We start from the raw sequence: 16,863 nt of genomic DNA on the forward strand, positions 1-16,863 counted from the left end.
TGGAACTTTATCTGTGCCTGCCTTCTTGCTGTGGGTTCTTCTTGTGCTTTCACTTCCCTGTTAACCTGGCCAAGACTCTGCCCATCTGGATTTCCCAGTCCAGCAGCGTTGGCAGGATTTCCCAATCCTGCTGCCTTCAACAACCATGTTTTCCCCATTTTTTTCTTGGGGAAATCCTGAAGGAATCATTCTGTAGCTTCCTAAGGCCTGTAGGAGTATGTAGCAAGTTCCTCTCTTGATGTAATTTTGTAATACTCATTCCAAAGTCCTCTGAAGACTCCTTAAAACTCATTAATCCCATTACAGCCATACTGGGAAGAGTATGGGAATCGTGGTATAATGAGAAATAAGGTCTTGGAAGGTCTAAAAAAATGGTGCTACAACAGTGGAAGGTGGTGCTGTGGGATCTGTCCCAAGGTGGATGGGGAATGAGTGATGGCAAATCCCACCAAGGAAATTTTGGTCAGTTGGGAACAGGAGTTTGTGTTGGAGGAATAAATGAATGTTTGTGACTGTACAGCCTAAAGGAAGAGTAGTTCAGTAAGAAAGAACCTTCCCAACACAACCAGGTTGTGGGGTTTTGATGGTGTTTTAATGGAACAGCCACAACTTGCAGATTTTCTGTTAATTTTCCATGTGGGGTAGAGGCAGGCTCAGTCTGTATTATGGAAATTGGAAGTGTAAAGATGAGCACCTGAAAAGGCAGAATTAAGAGAACTAAGAAAAATCATTTCCTTTGGTTTATCCAGCTGCACTGCCAAGCAGGAGAATGTAATTCCAGTTTTGACCCTGGTGTTTTAGGGGAGAAACAGCTGAAATTTTTATTCCAATGTCTGAGAAGAGGGAGGAAAATGCTGTTGACTGAAACTTCCCACTTCTCCCTAAGACCAGGGGATGGTACAGGGGGATTTGGGGAAGTGAAAGCCACTCCTTGGACTTTCCAGTCTGCTCCAGGAGTGCCAGAAGCTGCCAGCTCCTGCTGTCCCAAGGGATGTGGAAAGAGGGGCTGGCCTTGGGAAGAGCTGCAACCCCCCCAAAATACTGGAGGCTGAAAAGGATTCCAGTGCTGGAATTTTTAGGCCTTAATTCTACAGCACAGAGTAGTTACTCACCCCTAACTCAGACTGAGCAGAAATACTACACACAAACAACTTGTTGGGCTGCAGCAGTGATTTTATTTTTTTATTCAAGTGGTAATTAATACACTGATAAACCACGAGTTTAAAATTTCAGCTGGAGGAGATGTGTGGGGAACAAGTGATCCCTGGACTTAGCCAAAAGCTCCTAATCCATATCATCCTGCCTGTGTTCAGATATTTGATTTTCACTTTAAGGTTCTCAGGCTCTGGCCCTCATCTTTTGGGTCTCTGGGAGAAACTTGTCACTGTTGAAGATGCTCTGGCCAGTTCAGACTCGGGAAACAGTGGGAGAAAATTCCCTGAGCTGTTGGAATTCTGCCCCTCCTGCTACTGGTGACCATTCCTGCACAAAATACAGAGGAAGTGTTGCTTAAAAATCCTTTAAAAAATCCTTTTTTAAAATCCTCCCCATTTCAACAGACCAGCTCTTCAACAAGGGGGGAAATTCAAATTTCAACCTTATTTTGAGATTAAAGAATTGATCCATACGAATAATTTAAAATTCCAGTTTCAAAATGTTACTAAAAGTTATTATTTAAATGATTTGAATTCTCAGCTGTGGATTTAGGAGAGAGAAGCTGCAGGGATGAACTGCAAAGACCAGAGCAGGCTTGAATCCTGAATTGTTTGTGCCAGTGGAAGGGAATGGTGTGGCTGGTCCAGTTCTGCTGGTCCATCCTTTGGGTCACCTACTTGTTTGATACTGGAATAAATCTGAGTGAAAAGCCCCCTCTTCACAGGAATTACACACTGGCCTTTCAGATGACATAATCTGGTACTTTCAGTGTCCCTTAGCCAAAAATCCACCAGTTTTGTGTGCTGCCAGCCCTGAACTCCACAGCTTTAGGCAGGAAGGAGAAATCCTTGATCTTGGAACGCTGTGGCTCAATGCCAAGGGCCAAATCCTGAGGCTGTTCCCCTTGCCAATAAACCCAGGGTTCTGTCCTGTCCCCCATCACTGGGGTTATGCTGCAGCCCTTTTGCATCTTAGTATATAAGTGTGGAGGTAAAAGCAGGTTCAGCTTTACTTGTTCCAGGCAGGAAGCTCAGGGAAATCCTCAGGAAGCAGAGCATGGACACGGCAGATGGGGCAGGTGCTGGAATGCTGCTTGAGCCACGTTCGGATGCACTGCGGGGACAGGGAGAGGGTGAGAGACAAAATCTGGGAAGAGGAGTCCAGCTGGAGGCTGGAAAGAATTTGCACTAATGGGGAAGCTCTTCAACAAGTTCTACACCACTGAAATTTGGGGTTGGAGAACTGTTCTCCTGCTCTAATCAAATTCGTTCTGCGAGAAGAAATCAGCGTTAAACAAAAAAGGTAAAGGGGAAAAGGCACAGACAGAAACGTGGAGTTACTCCAGCATAATCCTGACTTTTTCACTCCCTGAGTTTCCACTATCAGGTGGCAAAATGCAGGGTTTTTAGGGATAGCCCATTCCCTGAGTGTGCTGCCGACAGTCCTAACCAAATTCACCCTCTGAAGAATCAGCTTAAATTCACTGATGAATTATTTTACTTTTAAAAAAACCACCTGAAGCTTTCTGACGCAGTCAGGCTGGCTGTGGGGCACGTTTTGGGGGGCAAAGGCTGGAAAAGCAAATTGTGCCCCGCTGTTTAAGCACTGAAGGGTAAGGGGAGGGTAAAGGGGTGGTTTTTAGCAAGTGGAGATCAGGAACAAGACCAGAACTCACCTCCCTGTGGAAGTGATGCCCACACTCGAGCTCACAGGAGTCTCTGCTCAGCTCATCGTGACAGATCGTGCAGGGATCCTCACTGGAGGCCTGGCCAGGAAAGGAATGCTCAGTTATATAAAAACCATCAGCAATTAACCAGCACTTTCTACTCGATTAACAAGGTCACTGACTTTAACCAAGTCTATTTAGGTTTTTGTACACAAAATAAACGAAGCAGTTCTTTTTTTTTCCTGGATTATTTCGTGTCCTGTACAAAGCAACAACTCCATAGAAACAGTGGGAAACTTACAGCATTGTCCTGCTTTTTCCATTTGGCTTTAGGTATTGCTCCAGCATTTCCCCAGGGCTGCAGGTTTGGCTGAGGGGGGTTTTTACTGGAGCTGTTTTTAGGGGCAGGTGCTGCCCGGGGGGAGCCGGGGGCGATTCCTTCCGCAGGCACTTCCCGGCTCCGCGCTGCCGCCGGGGGAGCAGAGTCCAGGGAATGCACGGCCCTGCCTGCTGGAGGTGGTGCCTGCACAGGGATCAAAGGGAATTGTGTTCCTTGGGGCTGTGCTGCTCTGCTTTCCATGGGGGGAAGGGGAGCAGCTCCAGCCCCAGTACCTGGAGCCGCTGGTCCAGGATGAGCTCCGTGACCCGTCTGAGGATTTCCTCCGGGCTCAGGCCTGCCAGGGTGTTCCCATTTCTCCTCTGCGTGTCCCTGATGAAGCCAATGAAGTCTGAGCTGGAGGGACAGGAAAGGCAGGGTCAGAGATGGCATCTGGGGGGCACTGCAGGCTCTGTGATCCCAGCAGGATCAAAAGACACCAACTTTTCCCATGAACTGATGCAGGTTCCTGCTCCCAATAACTCTCAGTAACCAGGATCAAACCCCTAAACAATCATCAGAATCATGGAATGGTTTGGGTTGGGAGAGACTTTAAACCATCCAGTGCCACCCCTGCCATGGCAGGGACACCTCCCACTGTGCCAGGCTGCTCCAAGCCCCAATGTCCAGCCTGGCCTTGGGCACTGCCAGGGATCCAGGGGCAGCCCCAGCTGCTCTGGGCACCCTGTGCCAGGGCCTGCCCACCCTGCCAGGGAACAATTCCTGCCCAAGATCCCATCTAACCCCACTCTCTGGCAGTTAAAAGCCATTCCCCTTTTCCTGTCCCTCCACCCCTTGTCAGCAGAATAAAATCAATTCCTCTTGCACTTCATCCCTGGCTGTTCAGACCGTCTTTCACAGCACTCCTTCAATCCATACCTGCTGTAGTTTGGGAATATACTCTGGAGCTGGGCAATAATATTTTCAATGGCTTTTGGAAGCTTTTTGTTGTTTGGAATTCCAGAAGGCCTTGGCTGCAGAGCTGAGGGATCCTGGTGGCTCTGGCTGGCCTGGACATGCTGGGTGTTACTCCCAGAAATCCCTGACGGGCAGGATGGTGAGAGTTGATTGGAATGTGATCCCTCTGGAGCTTTGGGATGCATTTTCCCAGCTGCAGAAGAACCCTCAGAGGTGGCAGGTGCTGGCTTAGCTCCGGTCTGTGCTTGGAGTGAAGGCTGGGCTGGAGCTTTTCCATCAGAACTCAAAAATGCAGGAAGGGGACTGGGATGAGCAGGTGCCGAGCAGTAGGTGACAATGGCAGGATCACACATGGGAGGTCTGCCTGGTATCGTCTAGGAAACAAACACATTTCACAGGAAAAACAGTGATTGAAACCAATCAAGTTGAACTCTGGAGTATTTGCAGTCTGAATTGTGACAGGTTTGGCTGTGCCCAGGACCTGGAAGGTCACAGCAATTTATCTTAAGAACTCCCTAAGATCAGGGCAGGTGTCTGACCCCGTGATTATTTCTCTTCTAAAAGGTCACTCTGGTGTTACTGCAGGAAAAATAAATTCCAAATGCAGAACAAGGGGTTCAGGAGTTGCTTTTCCCCAATAAATTGGTGGTGATTAAGTTGTCTCCATATTCTGTGTCAATAAATAGAAAGGACAGACCTAAAAATAAGTGGGGAATTATGCAGGAGAGGAACTTGCAGAAGCCCAGAAAAAGTGCAATAACAAATATTAGAACAGAGCCCTGAATCTCAATTATACCCAGAACAAAAAAAAAAAAAAAAACCAAAAACACAAACAAACCAACAAACCCCAAGATTTTCTGCAGAGAAAAAAAAAATATATATTAAAAAAATAAATCTAAAAAGGACCAATCAGAGGGTTCAGAAGAAACTGCTGAGATTTGAGCAAGGCATTGGTGGAGCTGTTGGCCCATGAGAAAACATCTGTGAACAGCATTTCCTGGGGCTGCTCTCATTTCCCCATGGAAAGGGAGCTCAGACCTTGGAAAGAGCTGCCCAGGGAGGTTTGGAGTGCCCATGCCTGGAGGTGTCCCAGGAAGGGCTGGAGGTGGCACTCAGTGCTCTGGGCTGGGGACAAGGTGGGCATTGGGCACAGCTGGGCCTGGCTGGGCTGGGAGGGCTTTTCCAGCCTCAGGGATCCTGGGATTCTGCATAGTGGGGCTTGTCCTGATGGATTTTGGGGCTGTTCAACCTGGAGCAGAGAATGCTCCAGGGAGCCCCTTCCAGTGCCTGAAGAAGCTCCTGGAGAGCTGGAGAGGGACTTGGGACAAGGGATGGAGGGACAGGACACAGGGAATGGCTTTGAGCTGGAGGAAGACAGGGTTAGATGGGAGATTGGGCAGGAATTGTTCCCTGGCAGGGTGGGCAGGCCCTGGCACAGGGTGCCCAGAGCAGCTGGGGCTGCCCCTGGATCCCTGGCAGTGCCCAAGGCCAGGCTGGACATTGGGGCTTGGAGCAGCCTGGCACAGTGGGAGGTGTCCCTGCCCATGGAACTGGATGGGCTTTAAGGTCCCTCCCAACCCAACCCATTCTGGAATCCCAGGATTTTGGTGCTACAGGAACCCCACAAAGTACAAAACTCAGTGAGGAATCAACTTTGAACAGCTTGAGCCTCTCACAGGAGTTGGGAATGTGCTGCTCCCTGGCCTTCCCCAGGCTCATCTCCATCCCCTTTTCCTCTGGAGCTGGGATTTTGTGCGTCCAAGGCTGCACATTCCAGTTCTCCCTGGACACCTCCCACCACTGCCAGCCACGCTGAGGGAGATTCCAAGCACTGGACCTGCTGTGGAAGGTGGGATACTCACAAGAACTCCCTGAGGATAAGGAACATCCACGATTTCCACTTTACTGAGGCAGTTCCGGGCACCGTTTTTCACCAGCTCAATTTTTTTGTCATACTCAGCCTGCAGAAGGAAAACCAACCAAGCAACCATCATCTTCCTCCACATCAGCATCCACAGAGCTCCCTCTTCCTTAAAAATCACATTTTACATCAGAATTTCTCAGAGAGTTCCCTGCTGGGGTTTTTTTAAGAGGTTCCATGGATTTCTAAAGGTCACGAACCCAAAAAACCGGATTTCTTCATGTGGGATGCAATGTTGAAGCAAGGGTATAAAGGACAGATTTCTGCCTTTAAAAAATGAAATATATCCACTAGAAATTAACAACCTGGACTCCAAACTGTCTCTTTTGTAATTAAAAAAATTCCCCTCAGCATTTGGAGGACAAGCTGTTGGTGTTTTTAAAAGGAATGCAACGTTATTAAATGTTTTCATTTCCAAAGTTCAACTTAAAAGCTTGTGGAGAGAAATGAAGTTTTACCTCGACTTTTTCCAGTTGTTTCTTGACATTTGCAATAAATATTTCCCAGGAATCAATCTGGGACTTCAACACAGGAGCTGCTGAAGCCGAGCTGCTGAAATATTGAGGATTTGCAGTTAAACTCCAACATTCCCATAATTTTTGAGACCAGTGGTGTTGTCCCAATAGTTCCTCCCTCAGCAATTAATCCCAGTTAAAGTTTTCAACGGGTTTCAGGTTAAAATCAGTTACACTGCAGCCCTTTTCCAGGGATAACTGGAATTATTATTACCAAGATAATCTGATTTTCCCAGCTCAGAAAGACACAAGGATAAGGATGAGACTCAATTTCCAGCTGTATTTTGATTGGGGAAATACTATTTACCCCCAATCCTGTGCACATTTATATTATAATCTAGTACTTCTTATAAATATTGTAGATTTTACACAATTATGTAACAAAATAAAAATAATTTTAAATAATAATACAATATAAAATAATTAGAATAATTAGAAAATTAAATAATTAACAACCAGGAGTAGTGGAATTCCTGCTGGGAACTCCCAGTACCTGCTCAGTGCCTTCAGCATCCTGAGATTTCCTTCTGCCTTGGCAATGGTGCCTTTGAGCTTCCAGATTTCAGTTTCCTTCCAGGTCTGGAGCACTGAGACCTGGAACCAAACAAAAAATAACAAAAAAAAAAAAAGGGATAAAACCTTGAACTAGGATTTTAATAGGAATTTAAACAAGAGTTTGGTGGTTTGAAGTGCACACACAGTCCCTACAGTGAGGAATTTCAAGTGGAGTTTCCATCCCTGGCACTTCCAATATTTTTGGTATCATTTCTCCACCTCCAATCAGCACAAACAACCCCAGCTCTTGAAAAAAAAAAAGGTTTTAAGGATTTTTTTTGTTTGTACCTCTGCTTTAACAGCTCTTTTCTCACACTCCTGGCTGTTATCTTGACTCTTTTTTATCAGCTCTTCCAATTTTCCTTTCTCACTAGCAAATTTATTACTGTGAAAGAAACAGAAGGGAAGTATTTGAGTAACAGTCACAGCAAAGCACTATTTAAAATTTATGCCATTTTAGAGGTTTTTTACAGCTACTCAGTGTCATGTAATCAAGGGAAATATATGAGAATATGATTTTTATTCTTCTAAATATTAATATTTACTCACGGTAAGTAAAAGCAAATTAACTCAGAGTAAGAAATATGTGTTAAAGTGCTTATATTCCCCTAAGCCTTTACCCAGAGTGAAGCAGAAAAATGTAAATATTGCTGAAAGGGACATGAGTTTTACCTGGTCTCCAGAAATGTATTTAAACACTCATTATATTGCTTCTCCTTGTCATCAATGGTCTTCAAATACCTACAGGAATCAAACATTCATTAAGCTTGTTGTGACAAAGGTTGATTGGCAAATCTGGTTCCTCTATAACCACCAGGACAATCTGTAGCTTTTAGATGCTGTTTGATACCACAGGAATTATGGAATTCCCAGCCCTGGAAGTGCCCCAGGCCAGGTTGGAGCAGCCAAGGATAGTGGAAGGGGCTGGAATCAGATGGGTCTTTAAAGTCCCTTCCTACCCAAACTATTCAGGGATTCTATTCTAAATACATTTAAATTTATTCCTAACAAATCAGTCATTAATATAAAAACTGGCTGATGATTTTTTAAGAGAGATTTGGCCCAAACTACTTAAGACTAAAGAGAAAACAAAGGCATCCAAAGTCTGGGCTCTGTAAACTGAGAGGACATGAAAATACAGCAGGAATTGTCAAATCTGATTAGAAGAATTATTGCTAAGTGGGTTTCATCAGTTACCTAAAAGCTAGTTTAGATGTTTACCTGTAATTTGCCAAGAAATACAAAATAAGGAAGTGGCCATGTCCGTATTTCAGCCTAATCCTGGGAGAAAGTGTCTGGCTGGTTTCACAGCCAAGGATTAAATTTCCTTAAAGATTTCTGAAGTCTTTAGACTGTCAGAATGAGGGGATGCAAATCTATTTCCAATCATACCTCTCACTGGTGTCTGAGTGTTTTTTAGCTGTGCTCCTCAGGGCTTTTAAGTTCTCCCGACTTTCCTTCTTCTCCTGCTGCCATTTCTTCATTTGCGTTTCCGAGTCTTGGTGGAACCAATCCAGCTCATTCTGGGAGACCTGGAGGCAGGAAAGAACAGAACTTTTATTTCTGAAAATAGTGGTTTATTCAAATAAAAGTTGGAGCAGACTGAGGATGTTTATGAGCAATCAGGGAATCCTGGAATGCTTTGGGTGGGAAGGACACCTTTCACTGTCCCAGGCTGCTCCAGGCCCTGTCCAAGCTGCCCTTGGACACTTCCAGGGATCCAGGGGATTCCACAACCTCTGATCCATGGGGAAAAACTTTACCTCAGTCTCTTCAATACTTTTTTTCAGGAGCTCTTCCAAAGCACCAATTTCCTCCACGCTTCTGCTTTGTAACTGCTCAAATTTCTCCTCTGCTTCTTTAAGTTGTTCCTTTAATACCTGGTGCTCCTTCTCCATGCGCAGAAGATCTCCCTGAAAATTAATCAGTTACAAACACCAGTTTGATTTATACCTGTTACCAGTTCAAAGGCCACATTTTCTCACTTTTTATCTCCTGGTACAGACATAAACCTGCCACTGACACCACTCTGAGCTGTCTCTATGCCCAAAGGGAATACTGAAATCCAGGTTTTGAGAGAGGAAATAGCATTTCCCCGAAACATTCAACATCTGAAGAGCTACAGAACAAAGCCATCAGAACAAAGCTCAAAAATCATCTCCTTGTGGGGCTGGGTGATGTTTCCAAGAACATCACAGAACACAAACAGCCAAACAACCCAAACCACAAAATATCTGTTAAAACCTGTTGTTTTCAGAGAGTTTTTATTTCTTCACTATTCAGTTTCTGGGCATTCCTTTAACCTCCTTCAGGAGAAATGCAAACCAAGATGCAGGGAACTTACTTGTTGATTTTCATATGGATGGAAAGGCAAAGTATTGGTTTCCCTATCAGCAACTTCCTGGTTTACCTAGAACACAAAAAAAGATTATTAAGAGTTGATTAAAAAGCTTCTCTCAGTTCACAGATGAGCTGCCCTGGCTTGGAGCTTTTGCACCTCCCCTATGTTTTTACAAATCCAGCTCTAATCCAGGTCTATAAATGATGTAGGGAAACACTGGGGAGCTGTTTCTGCAAGGGGTTTTTTTTTTATCTTTCCCTGATTTCATTCACCACAAGCAATTCCAAGCAGTTCTGTCAGTCTTTAAACAAAGCCATGCTCTAAATGTCTGAAAATTCAAGATTTGCAGGAATTGTCTCACTCTCCTGTCAGGGAGTTGCAGAGTGAGAAGGTCCCCCCTGAGCCTCCTCTTCTCCACAAATCCAAATCCTCAGATGTTGTGGAAGTGAAAACAAATCCCTGAACTAATCACAAAAGGAAAAATAATGACACAGAAGAACTTGGTTTCCTCTCTAAAGTGAAGGTGAAACTGATGTGCAGCAGCTCCCTCTGAGACACCCAGGGAAAAGAGCTGCAAAAACTTCAGGCTGAACAAAATTCAGCAACCAGCTCTGAAGAATCACAAATGAAAAATGAGTCCTCACACAAAGTGGCAGCAACTTAAACAGAAAGTTCTCAGGAATCATGGAATGGTTTGGGTGGGGAGGGACCTTAAAGCCCATCCAGTGCCACCCCTGCACTGGCAGGGACACCTCCCACTGTCCCAGGCTGCTCCAAGCCCCAATGTCCAGCCTGGCCTTGGGCACTGCCAGGGATCCAGGGGCAGCCCCAGCTGCTCTGGGCACCCTGTGCCAGGGCCTGCCCACCCTGCCAGGGAACAATTCCTGCCCAATCTCCCATCCAGCCCTGCCCTCTGGCACTGGGAAGCCACTCCCTGGCTCCTGGCCCTCCATGCCTTGGGAATTGTCTCTCTCCAGCTTTCCTGCAGCTCCTTCAGGCCCTGCAAGGCCACCCTGAGCTCAGCCCAAAGCTTCTCCTCTCCAGGCTGAACAATCCCAGCTCTCGCAGCCTTTCCTCCCAGCAGAGCTGCTCCATCCCTCTGCTCATCCTGGTGGCCTTAAAATCTCTCCAGCATTGTTCTCTTCCCATTCCTTACCTGAACAGCCACCATCCTCGTGTGAGGATTGCTCGTCCTCCCAGATTTATTCCTCCTTCCCATTTCCTTCTTAACCCATTTACTCTGTTCAGCTTCACCAGAACCATTTGGAAAAGCAGAATCCTCCTTATCAGAGTTCTCCGAGTGGCCCCAAAGGCCTTTGTACTCCTGGATTTCAGCTGGCACAGAACCTCCAGGGATGTATTTCCTATGTGAAATTGCTGATTCCTGATTATCCTGACAAGCTGCAGGATCAGCATAAATATATCCAGGCTGAGCCAGGGCAGAAGGCACAGGCAATATTCCATATTGATAACCCCAGGAGCTCTGAGGCAAGAACACAGCAGGGCCTTGGGACTCAAAGCCCTTTAGTAAAACACCTGGAAACAGCGACTCGTTTTCCATGGAATAAACACCCTCGTTCTCCAGAGGACTCCCAGGTGTGCAGGAAGCAGGGAAAGAACAGGGCAAATGCTGTGGAGTCTCATAATCTGTTAAATTAGCAGGTGCTGATAAAGGGGGTTCCACAGGGTACGACAGCGGCTTGAATTCCTCAGCATAGGGATTCAACTGCAGCTTGCTCTGGGAGGAATTCCCTTGGAATTCCCCACCTATATAATTTTCCTCTTTATTTCCAGTCTCATTTCTGCTTGGATTTCCTTCCAAAAGGACTGAGTGCTTCCTTAATCCAATCAGATTATCCACCATAATGAAACGAAGGGATTTCAGCAGGAAGGGTTCCAGGCCCCCTTCATCTTCCACCACCTTCCGAGTTTCCTCAGGGAAATTTTCATATTCCCCAACCAGTAACTTATTATTAATTTCCAGAGGGCCATGTTCTTCCAAGATTTGAGAGAAATAACTTGGGGGAAAAAAAGAGAATTGTTATTATTAATTGAAGTTTTTCAATGTAATTCTGAAATTGTATTTCACAAAACATCAATCCACTCCTTCCTGGCCACACCAGACCCCCAGGATTCCAATTAATCCAAAAAATTATTCAAATGATGAAGTAAAATGTAACCCCCCGAAGCTGCTGAGCCCAGGAATTTATACTCACTCATATAAATTCTCACTGATTGGATCTGGATTATTATTAATTTGATAATTGTTACTATTTGAAACATTATAGAGAGCTTCAAATTCGGCCAGTTGCTCCTGGAGATAGTCTGGGATTACAAATGGTTCATTGGTAAAATCTCTGTACCTTAAAAATCAGCAGAAAAAAATAAAGTTAACCCAGCCTTGGTGTTTGTAAGGGATTCTTCTCCAGCACTCTGGAGTTTGGGCAAGAAAAGCAGAATAAAATACTCACAAATTATTTTCTTCTATAAATATCTTCTCTTCTTCTCGTGGTGCTGTACTAACTCCACTGGATAATACTAAAATAGACTAATTGAAAACAGATTTCTTTTAGCTTTTACCTCACAAAAAGCCTGTGGAAAATAATCCACTGCAAAGACCAGGAGTAAGTTATTTACACTGAATTTTGTCCTATAAATTCATCATGGCCACCATGAACTGCAAAATTCCCAGGTAAAATTATCCGTGCTAAGCCACAGCAAGAAAGTTTTTAATCTAAAATTACTCATTTCTTCTTCAGAACTTATTTAGGAAAAAGAAACTGGGATATTCAGCCCCAAATCCCTCTTTTTTTACCAATTTCATCAACATTTAATCAAACTTTCTTTTACATCTGAGGCTGTAACAACTTCACCACAAGCAGGAATTATCCCTAATTCCACATGCTTTGATGTGACATTGATTATTGTCCACACCACTACAGACATTTCAATTGTCTTAATTTTTATTATCTCATAATTCAGAAATACACAAATAAATGCACTTAATTCAGAAAAAAAGAAATCCTGGCTGACGAGAAGAGGAAAAAATCTAAAGTTTCCTCTTGAAATTGATTATAATGATTAAAAGTTGGGGGCACCAAGCTGGACCTGAGGCTTTCAATAAAGCAAAATCCTCCAAAAGGCAGTGTAAGACTCAGGCAGAATAATATTCCAATCAAATCTATAAAATAATGAATCATTAGTAACATTTCTGAGCATTACAGGGAACTTTGGCACTGAATTCACTTCTTCCCACTTGGCAAATTGAGATCACAACAATAATTCAGGATTAGGCCAGTGGAAGGTGACTCCAGTCAGAGCCAACCTGAGTCTAAATAAGTTTAAAAATAGCTTTATCCTGATGCATTTTAACAAAATTACACACTTGGAGTCCTCACAGCTTAATTTTACTTCAGGCAAAGCTACTTCCCTAAGGATTCTCCTCAAGGTATTGAGGAAAACAGCCCCTGTCCACCTGAATGCCAGAAATTCTCAAAAAAAAAAAGCAGTTTTTAGGATTTTTGGGCGGGTTTTTAGTATTACAAAGTGCTCTCTGCTTGGTAACATCTGTTTTAGCAGCTTCAAAAGCTACTGACCTTTGAATCTTTCAAATTCTTCTTCCTGTTTTTGTTTTTAACTTTGATTTCATTATTCTGAAACAGAAAAATGCAACAAAGTCACAGCAAACGTTGCTTCAGTTTTCCAAGCTACACAAAGCTGAAGGAACCAAAATTTGAATTAATTCTTATTAATTCTTATGTTATTGATGTGCACATTTTTAAAATCTGCATTTTATTAATGTGTGCATTAAAAAAATCTGCATTTTATTCATCTGTACATTTAAAATCTGCATTTTATTACTGTGCACATTTGAAATTCTGCATTTTACTAATGTGTACATTAAAAATCTTTATTTTATCAATGTGTACATTAAAAATCTGCATTTTATTAATGTGTGCATTAAAATCTGCACTTTATTAACGTGTGCATTAAAAATTCTGATTTTTATTAATGTGTACATTAAGAACTCTGCATTTTACTAATGTGTAACTTTTAAAAATCTGCATTTTATTAATATGTGCATTTAAAAAAATCTACATTTTATTAATGTTTACATTAAAAATCTGCATTTTATTAACATGTACATTAAAAATTTTGACTTTTATTAATATGTACATTAAGAATTCTGCATTTTACAATGTATACATTAAAAATCTGCATTTTATTAATGTTTACATTAAAAATATCTGATTTTTTATTAATATGTACATCAAAAATTCTGATTTTTATTAACATGTACATTAAGAATTCTGCATTTTATTACTGTGCACATTTTAAAAATCTGCATTTTATTAATGTGTGCATTTAAAATCTGCATTTTATTACTGTGCACATTTGAAATTCTGCATTTTACTAATGTGTACATTAAAAATCTTTATTTTATCAATGTGTACATTAAAAATCTGCATTTTATTAATGTGTGCATTTTAAAAATCTGCATTTTATTAACGTTTACATTAAAAAATCTATTTTTATTAATGTGTACATTTAAAATTCTGCATTTTATTAATGTTTACATAAAAAATCTGCATTTCATTAATGGGCACATTTAAAATTCTGCCTTTTATTAATGTGCACATTAAAAATTCTGCATTTTACTAATGTGTACATTAAAAAAATCTGCATTTTATTAATGTGTGCATTTAAAAAAATCTGCAGTTTATTAATATGTACATCAAAAATTCTGATTTTTATTAACATGTACATTTAAAATTCTGCATTTTATTAACATGTACATTATCAGTGCATGCATTAAATTCTGCATTTTACTAATGTGTACATTTAAAATTCTGCATTTTACTAATGTGTACATTTTTTAATTTGCATTTTTTTAACAAGTACATTTTAAAAATCTGCATTTTATTAACGTGTGCATTAAAAAATCTGATTTTTATTAATGTGTACATTAAATAATCTGCATTTTATTAATGTGTGCATTTAAAATTCTGCATTTCATTAACGTGTACATTTTTAAATTTGCATTTTATTAACGTTTTTAAAAGCTGCATTTTATTAGTATGTAAATTAATTGACTCTAAAGCTTTATTCTGAATCAAAAGTAAATCCTGGATTTGTAAAGGTAAATTTAACTGCAGACAAGAACTTTAAATGTGAGTGCCTCAAACCCAGAATTAACTGAAATACAGAATATATTTCTGCCAGTTGGGATGGATTTTAATGATGACACCAATCCCAAAGTGATTCAGAATGAGGAACACTTTAATAATTATTATTAACTAATGCAAATATCAAATAATTTAAGAAAAGGGAGCTACAAGAAGAGATGAAATCTCATATTAAGTCTGAAGGATGAGGCTGCAAAAGATTTCCTTTTCTAAAATACCAACAAACTTCTTTCTGAGCTGAGACCAAACACAAATGAAGTTCACTTACTGATAAATTTTCATTTCCTTGCTTCTTTAATATAATGGTTGGGTCAGCTGTTGGAAGGAGAAGAGTCATGGTGATTCATGGAAATAACAATATTTGATCTCATTTACCATTTAACTGGGAAATCACAGCAATTTTTGTGATAATCCTTCACCCACCACCACCACAGCAGCTCCAAAACCGCAGCTGCAGAACTTTTCTGTTCAAAACTGAGCAATAAACGTGAATTTTTATTGGCAATGTTTGATCCCTTTGCCTACTCACCCATTTTATCAAAGAATTCATCTAAAGCTTGATGGAGGCCTGGGAAATGTGCTCTGTTTTCTTCTAAAAGCCATATAAAACATCGGGTTTTCTCTAGGGGGGGTTTGAGGAAATAATCCCAAATCTCTTGCTTTTCACCATCAGCTGCCACATAATCAAATTTACTGCCATATTTCTGGTTCCACAGTGGGATTAAAATAGAAAGGTCAAGCTCTTGCAGAACTTGGCCATATTGTAGGAGGAAGTTTTTTGTAGCTGTCAGACCTGAAAGAGATGGAAAAATCCCAATGTTTCATTCCAGCTTTAAATTTTTAGTGCTTAAAATGCGATAGTCCTCTTCAAAAGGGGAAGAGTTTGGTCAAGAAATTAAAGATACAGAAGATGTCAAAGCTTTTGTGCCTCGAAAATGCAAACAAAAGAATGAGAAATGGGGTTGGTATAAATTCTGCTCTCACCAATTATCATTTGTATAATAATATTTGTATGTTATTATGAATTCTTGGAAGGACATGGATGTGACAGAGCAGAATGAAGAACCCCAAACCCAAAATTCCACCTTCCTGCAAGTACAAACCCAACAGGAAACTGCAGAGCACCAACGTGAAATTATTTCCAAGTCTAATGGCAAAACCCCACCATTATTCACTCTCCAAAACCAGATTAACTTCCAAATCTCAGCACTGAAGCCCGTTCTGGAATTTTAAGGCAATTAAAAAATTAAATCTGTTCCATTTTCTCCTTCCTGCATGGCCAAAGCCCTGCAGAGCCCCTGTGCCACCCAGGCTGGATCTCCCTCTCTAGAATGAGGGAAAGGAAAAGGAGGAGAAGTTTCATTCTGCTGTTTAAAAGAAGGGAAAGTGGAAAAGAGGGAATTCCTCCTCTCCTGTGCTGCTGCACAGGAACCCACCCAGGTTATCCAGGTGCTTCAGCCACTTGTGCACTTTGGGATCCACCTCTCCCAGCTGGCTCAGCACATGGAGAAACCCCCTGGTCTGCACCCGGGATTTTTCCTGGATTAAGGAGTTGATGAGCTGCTCCAGCACCTCCTGGGAAGTGCTGCTACTTCGGGAATAGGAGGTGACATCCTCCTGACTGACCACACCCCACAGCAGTAATTCCTTCAGCAACTTGGCAGCGTCGGGAACAGCAGCTTTGATCTGCTCCGAATTGCGACGGATGTGCTGCAGCACCTGGTCCCCAGCACACAGGTACTGCCCATAACCTGGGAAATTAAAAACAGGGAATTAAAAAAACCCACAAAACGAGCAGGAGTTCATGTCCCTGCCACCATCAAAACCAACTTTCAAAAACAGGTGATTTGGATTCAGTGGTGTTTTGAATGATTTGCTTTATCACAAGGCTGAAAATTACAGGATTTAAATAATTATAGGGATTTCTACCATAGAGCCTGAGCACTATGAATTTGATCCAACACTGATTTACATTTTTGTTTCAAGAAATAAACACCTTGCCCAGATTTTAGGATGAGCAGTCCCAATGCCACAGTGACCTGCAGTGGCTTCAAGGATCACAACTGCAGATGAGCCACAGAAAAGGAGAGAGCCAAGATTGAAAACAAAACAAACAGGGAATAAATGAAGGTGATTTTACAAATCCACAGGAAAGCCAAAATCTCCCAAATGATCAGGGTCTGCCATTGAACAGGGATCCAGAGAACTCTGAGTGTGACATGTATGGGGT

General features: G+C 42.0%; 1 protein-coding gene across 2 annotated transcripts in view; it reads right to left on the minus strand.

Moving 5' to 3' along the window:
- Window positions 1–2,130: 2,130 nt before the first annotated feature.
- Window positions 2,131–16,863, minus strand: part of TTC3 (tetratricopeptide repeat domain 3) — a 42,182-nt gene continuing 27,449 nt past the window's right edge. The window contains exons 28-47 of one of the 2 annotated variants that reach the window (XM_082278358.1): window positions 16,070–16,384; window positions 15,163–15,426; window positions 14,902–14,948; window positions 13,044–13,100; window positions 11,919–11,995; window positions 11,664–11,810; window positions 10,604–11,465; window positions 9,451–9,516; window positions 8,870–9,019; window positions 8,499–8,638; window positions 7,779–7,847; window positions 7,395–7,491; window positions 7,045–7,145; window positions 6,495–6,588; window positions 5,978–6,076; window positions 4,077–4,489; window positions 3,434–3,554; window positions 3,123–3,344; window positions 2,831–2,920; window positions 2,131–2,268 (exon numbers count right to left, since the gene is read on the minus strand). In XM_082278358.1, the coding sequence (XP_082134484.1) occupies window positions 2,164–2,268; window positions 2,831–2,920; window positions 3,123–3,344; window positions 3,434–3,554; window positions 4,077–4,489; window positions 5,978–6,076; window positions 6,495–6,588; window positions 7,045–7,145; window positions 7,395–7,491; window positions 7,779–7,847; window positions 8,499–8,638; window positions 8,870–9,019; window positions 9,451–9,516; window positions 10,604–11,465; window positions 11,664–11,810; window positions 11,919–11,995; window positions 13,044–13,100; window positions 14,902–14,948; window positions 15,163–15,426; window positions 16,070–16,384 (3,536 nt within the window). In that variant the 3' untranslated portion in view covers window positions 2,131–2,163. Of the gene's footprint in view, window positions 2,269–2,679; window positions 2,921–3,122; window positions 3,345–3,433; window positions 3,555–4,076; window positions 4,490–5,977; window positions 6,077–6,494; window positions 6,589–7,044; window positions 7,146–7,394; window positions 7,492–7,778; window positions 7,848–8,498; window positions 8,639–8,869; window positions 9,020–9,450; window positions 9,517–10,603; window positions 11,466–11,663; window positions 11,811–11,918; window positions 11,996–13,043; window positions 13,101–14,901; window positions 14,949–15,162; window positions 15,427–16,069; window positions 16,385–16,863 lie in introns of those variants that run through there. The other variant, XM_082278357.1, reaches the window with a different exon arrangement.

The sequence above is a fragment of the Coloeus monedula genome, assembly GCF_965178545.1.
Source record: "Coloeus monedula genome assembly, chromosome: 3".
NCBI classification, from domain to species: Eukaryota; Metazoa; Chordata; class Aves; order Passeriformes; family Corvidae; genus Coloeus; species Coloeus monedula.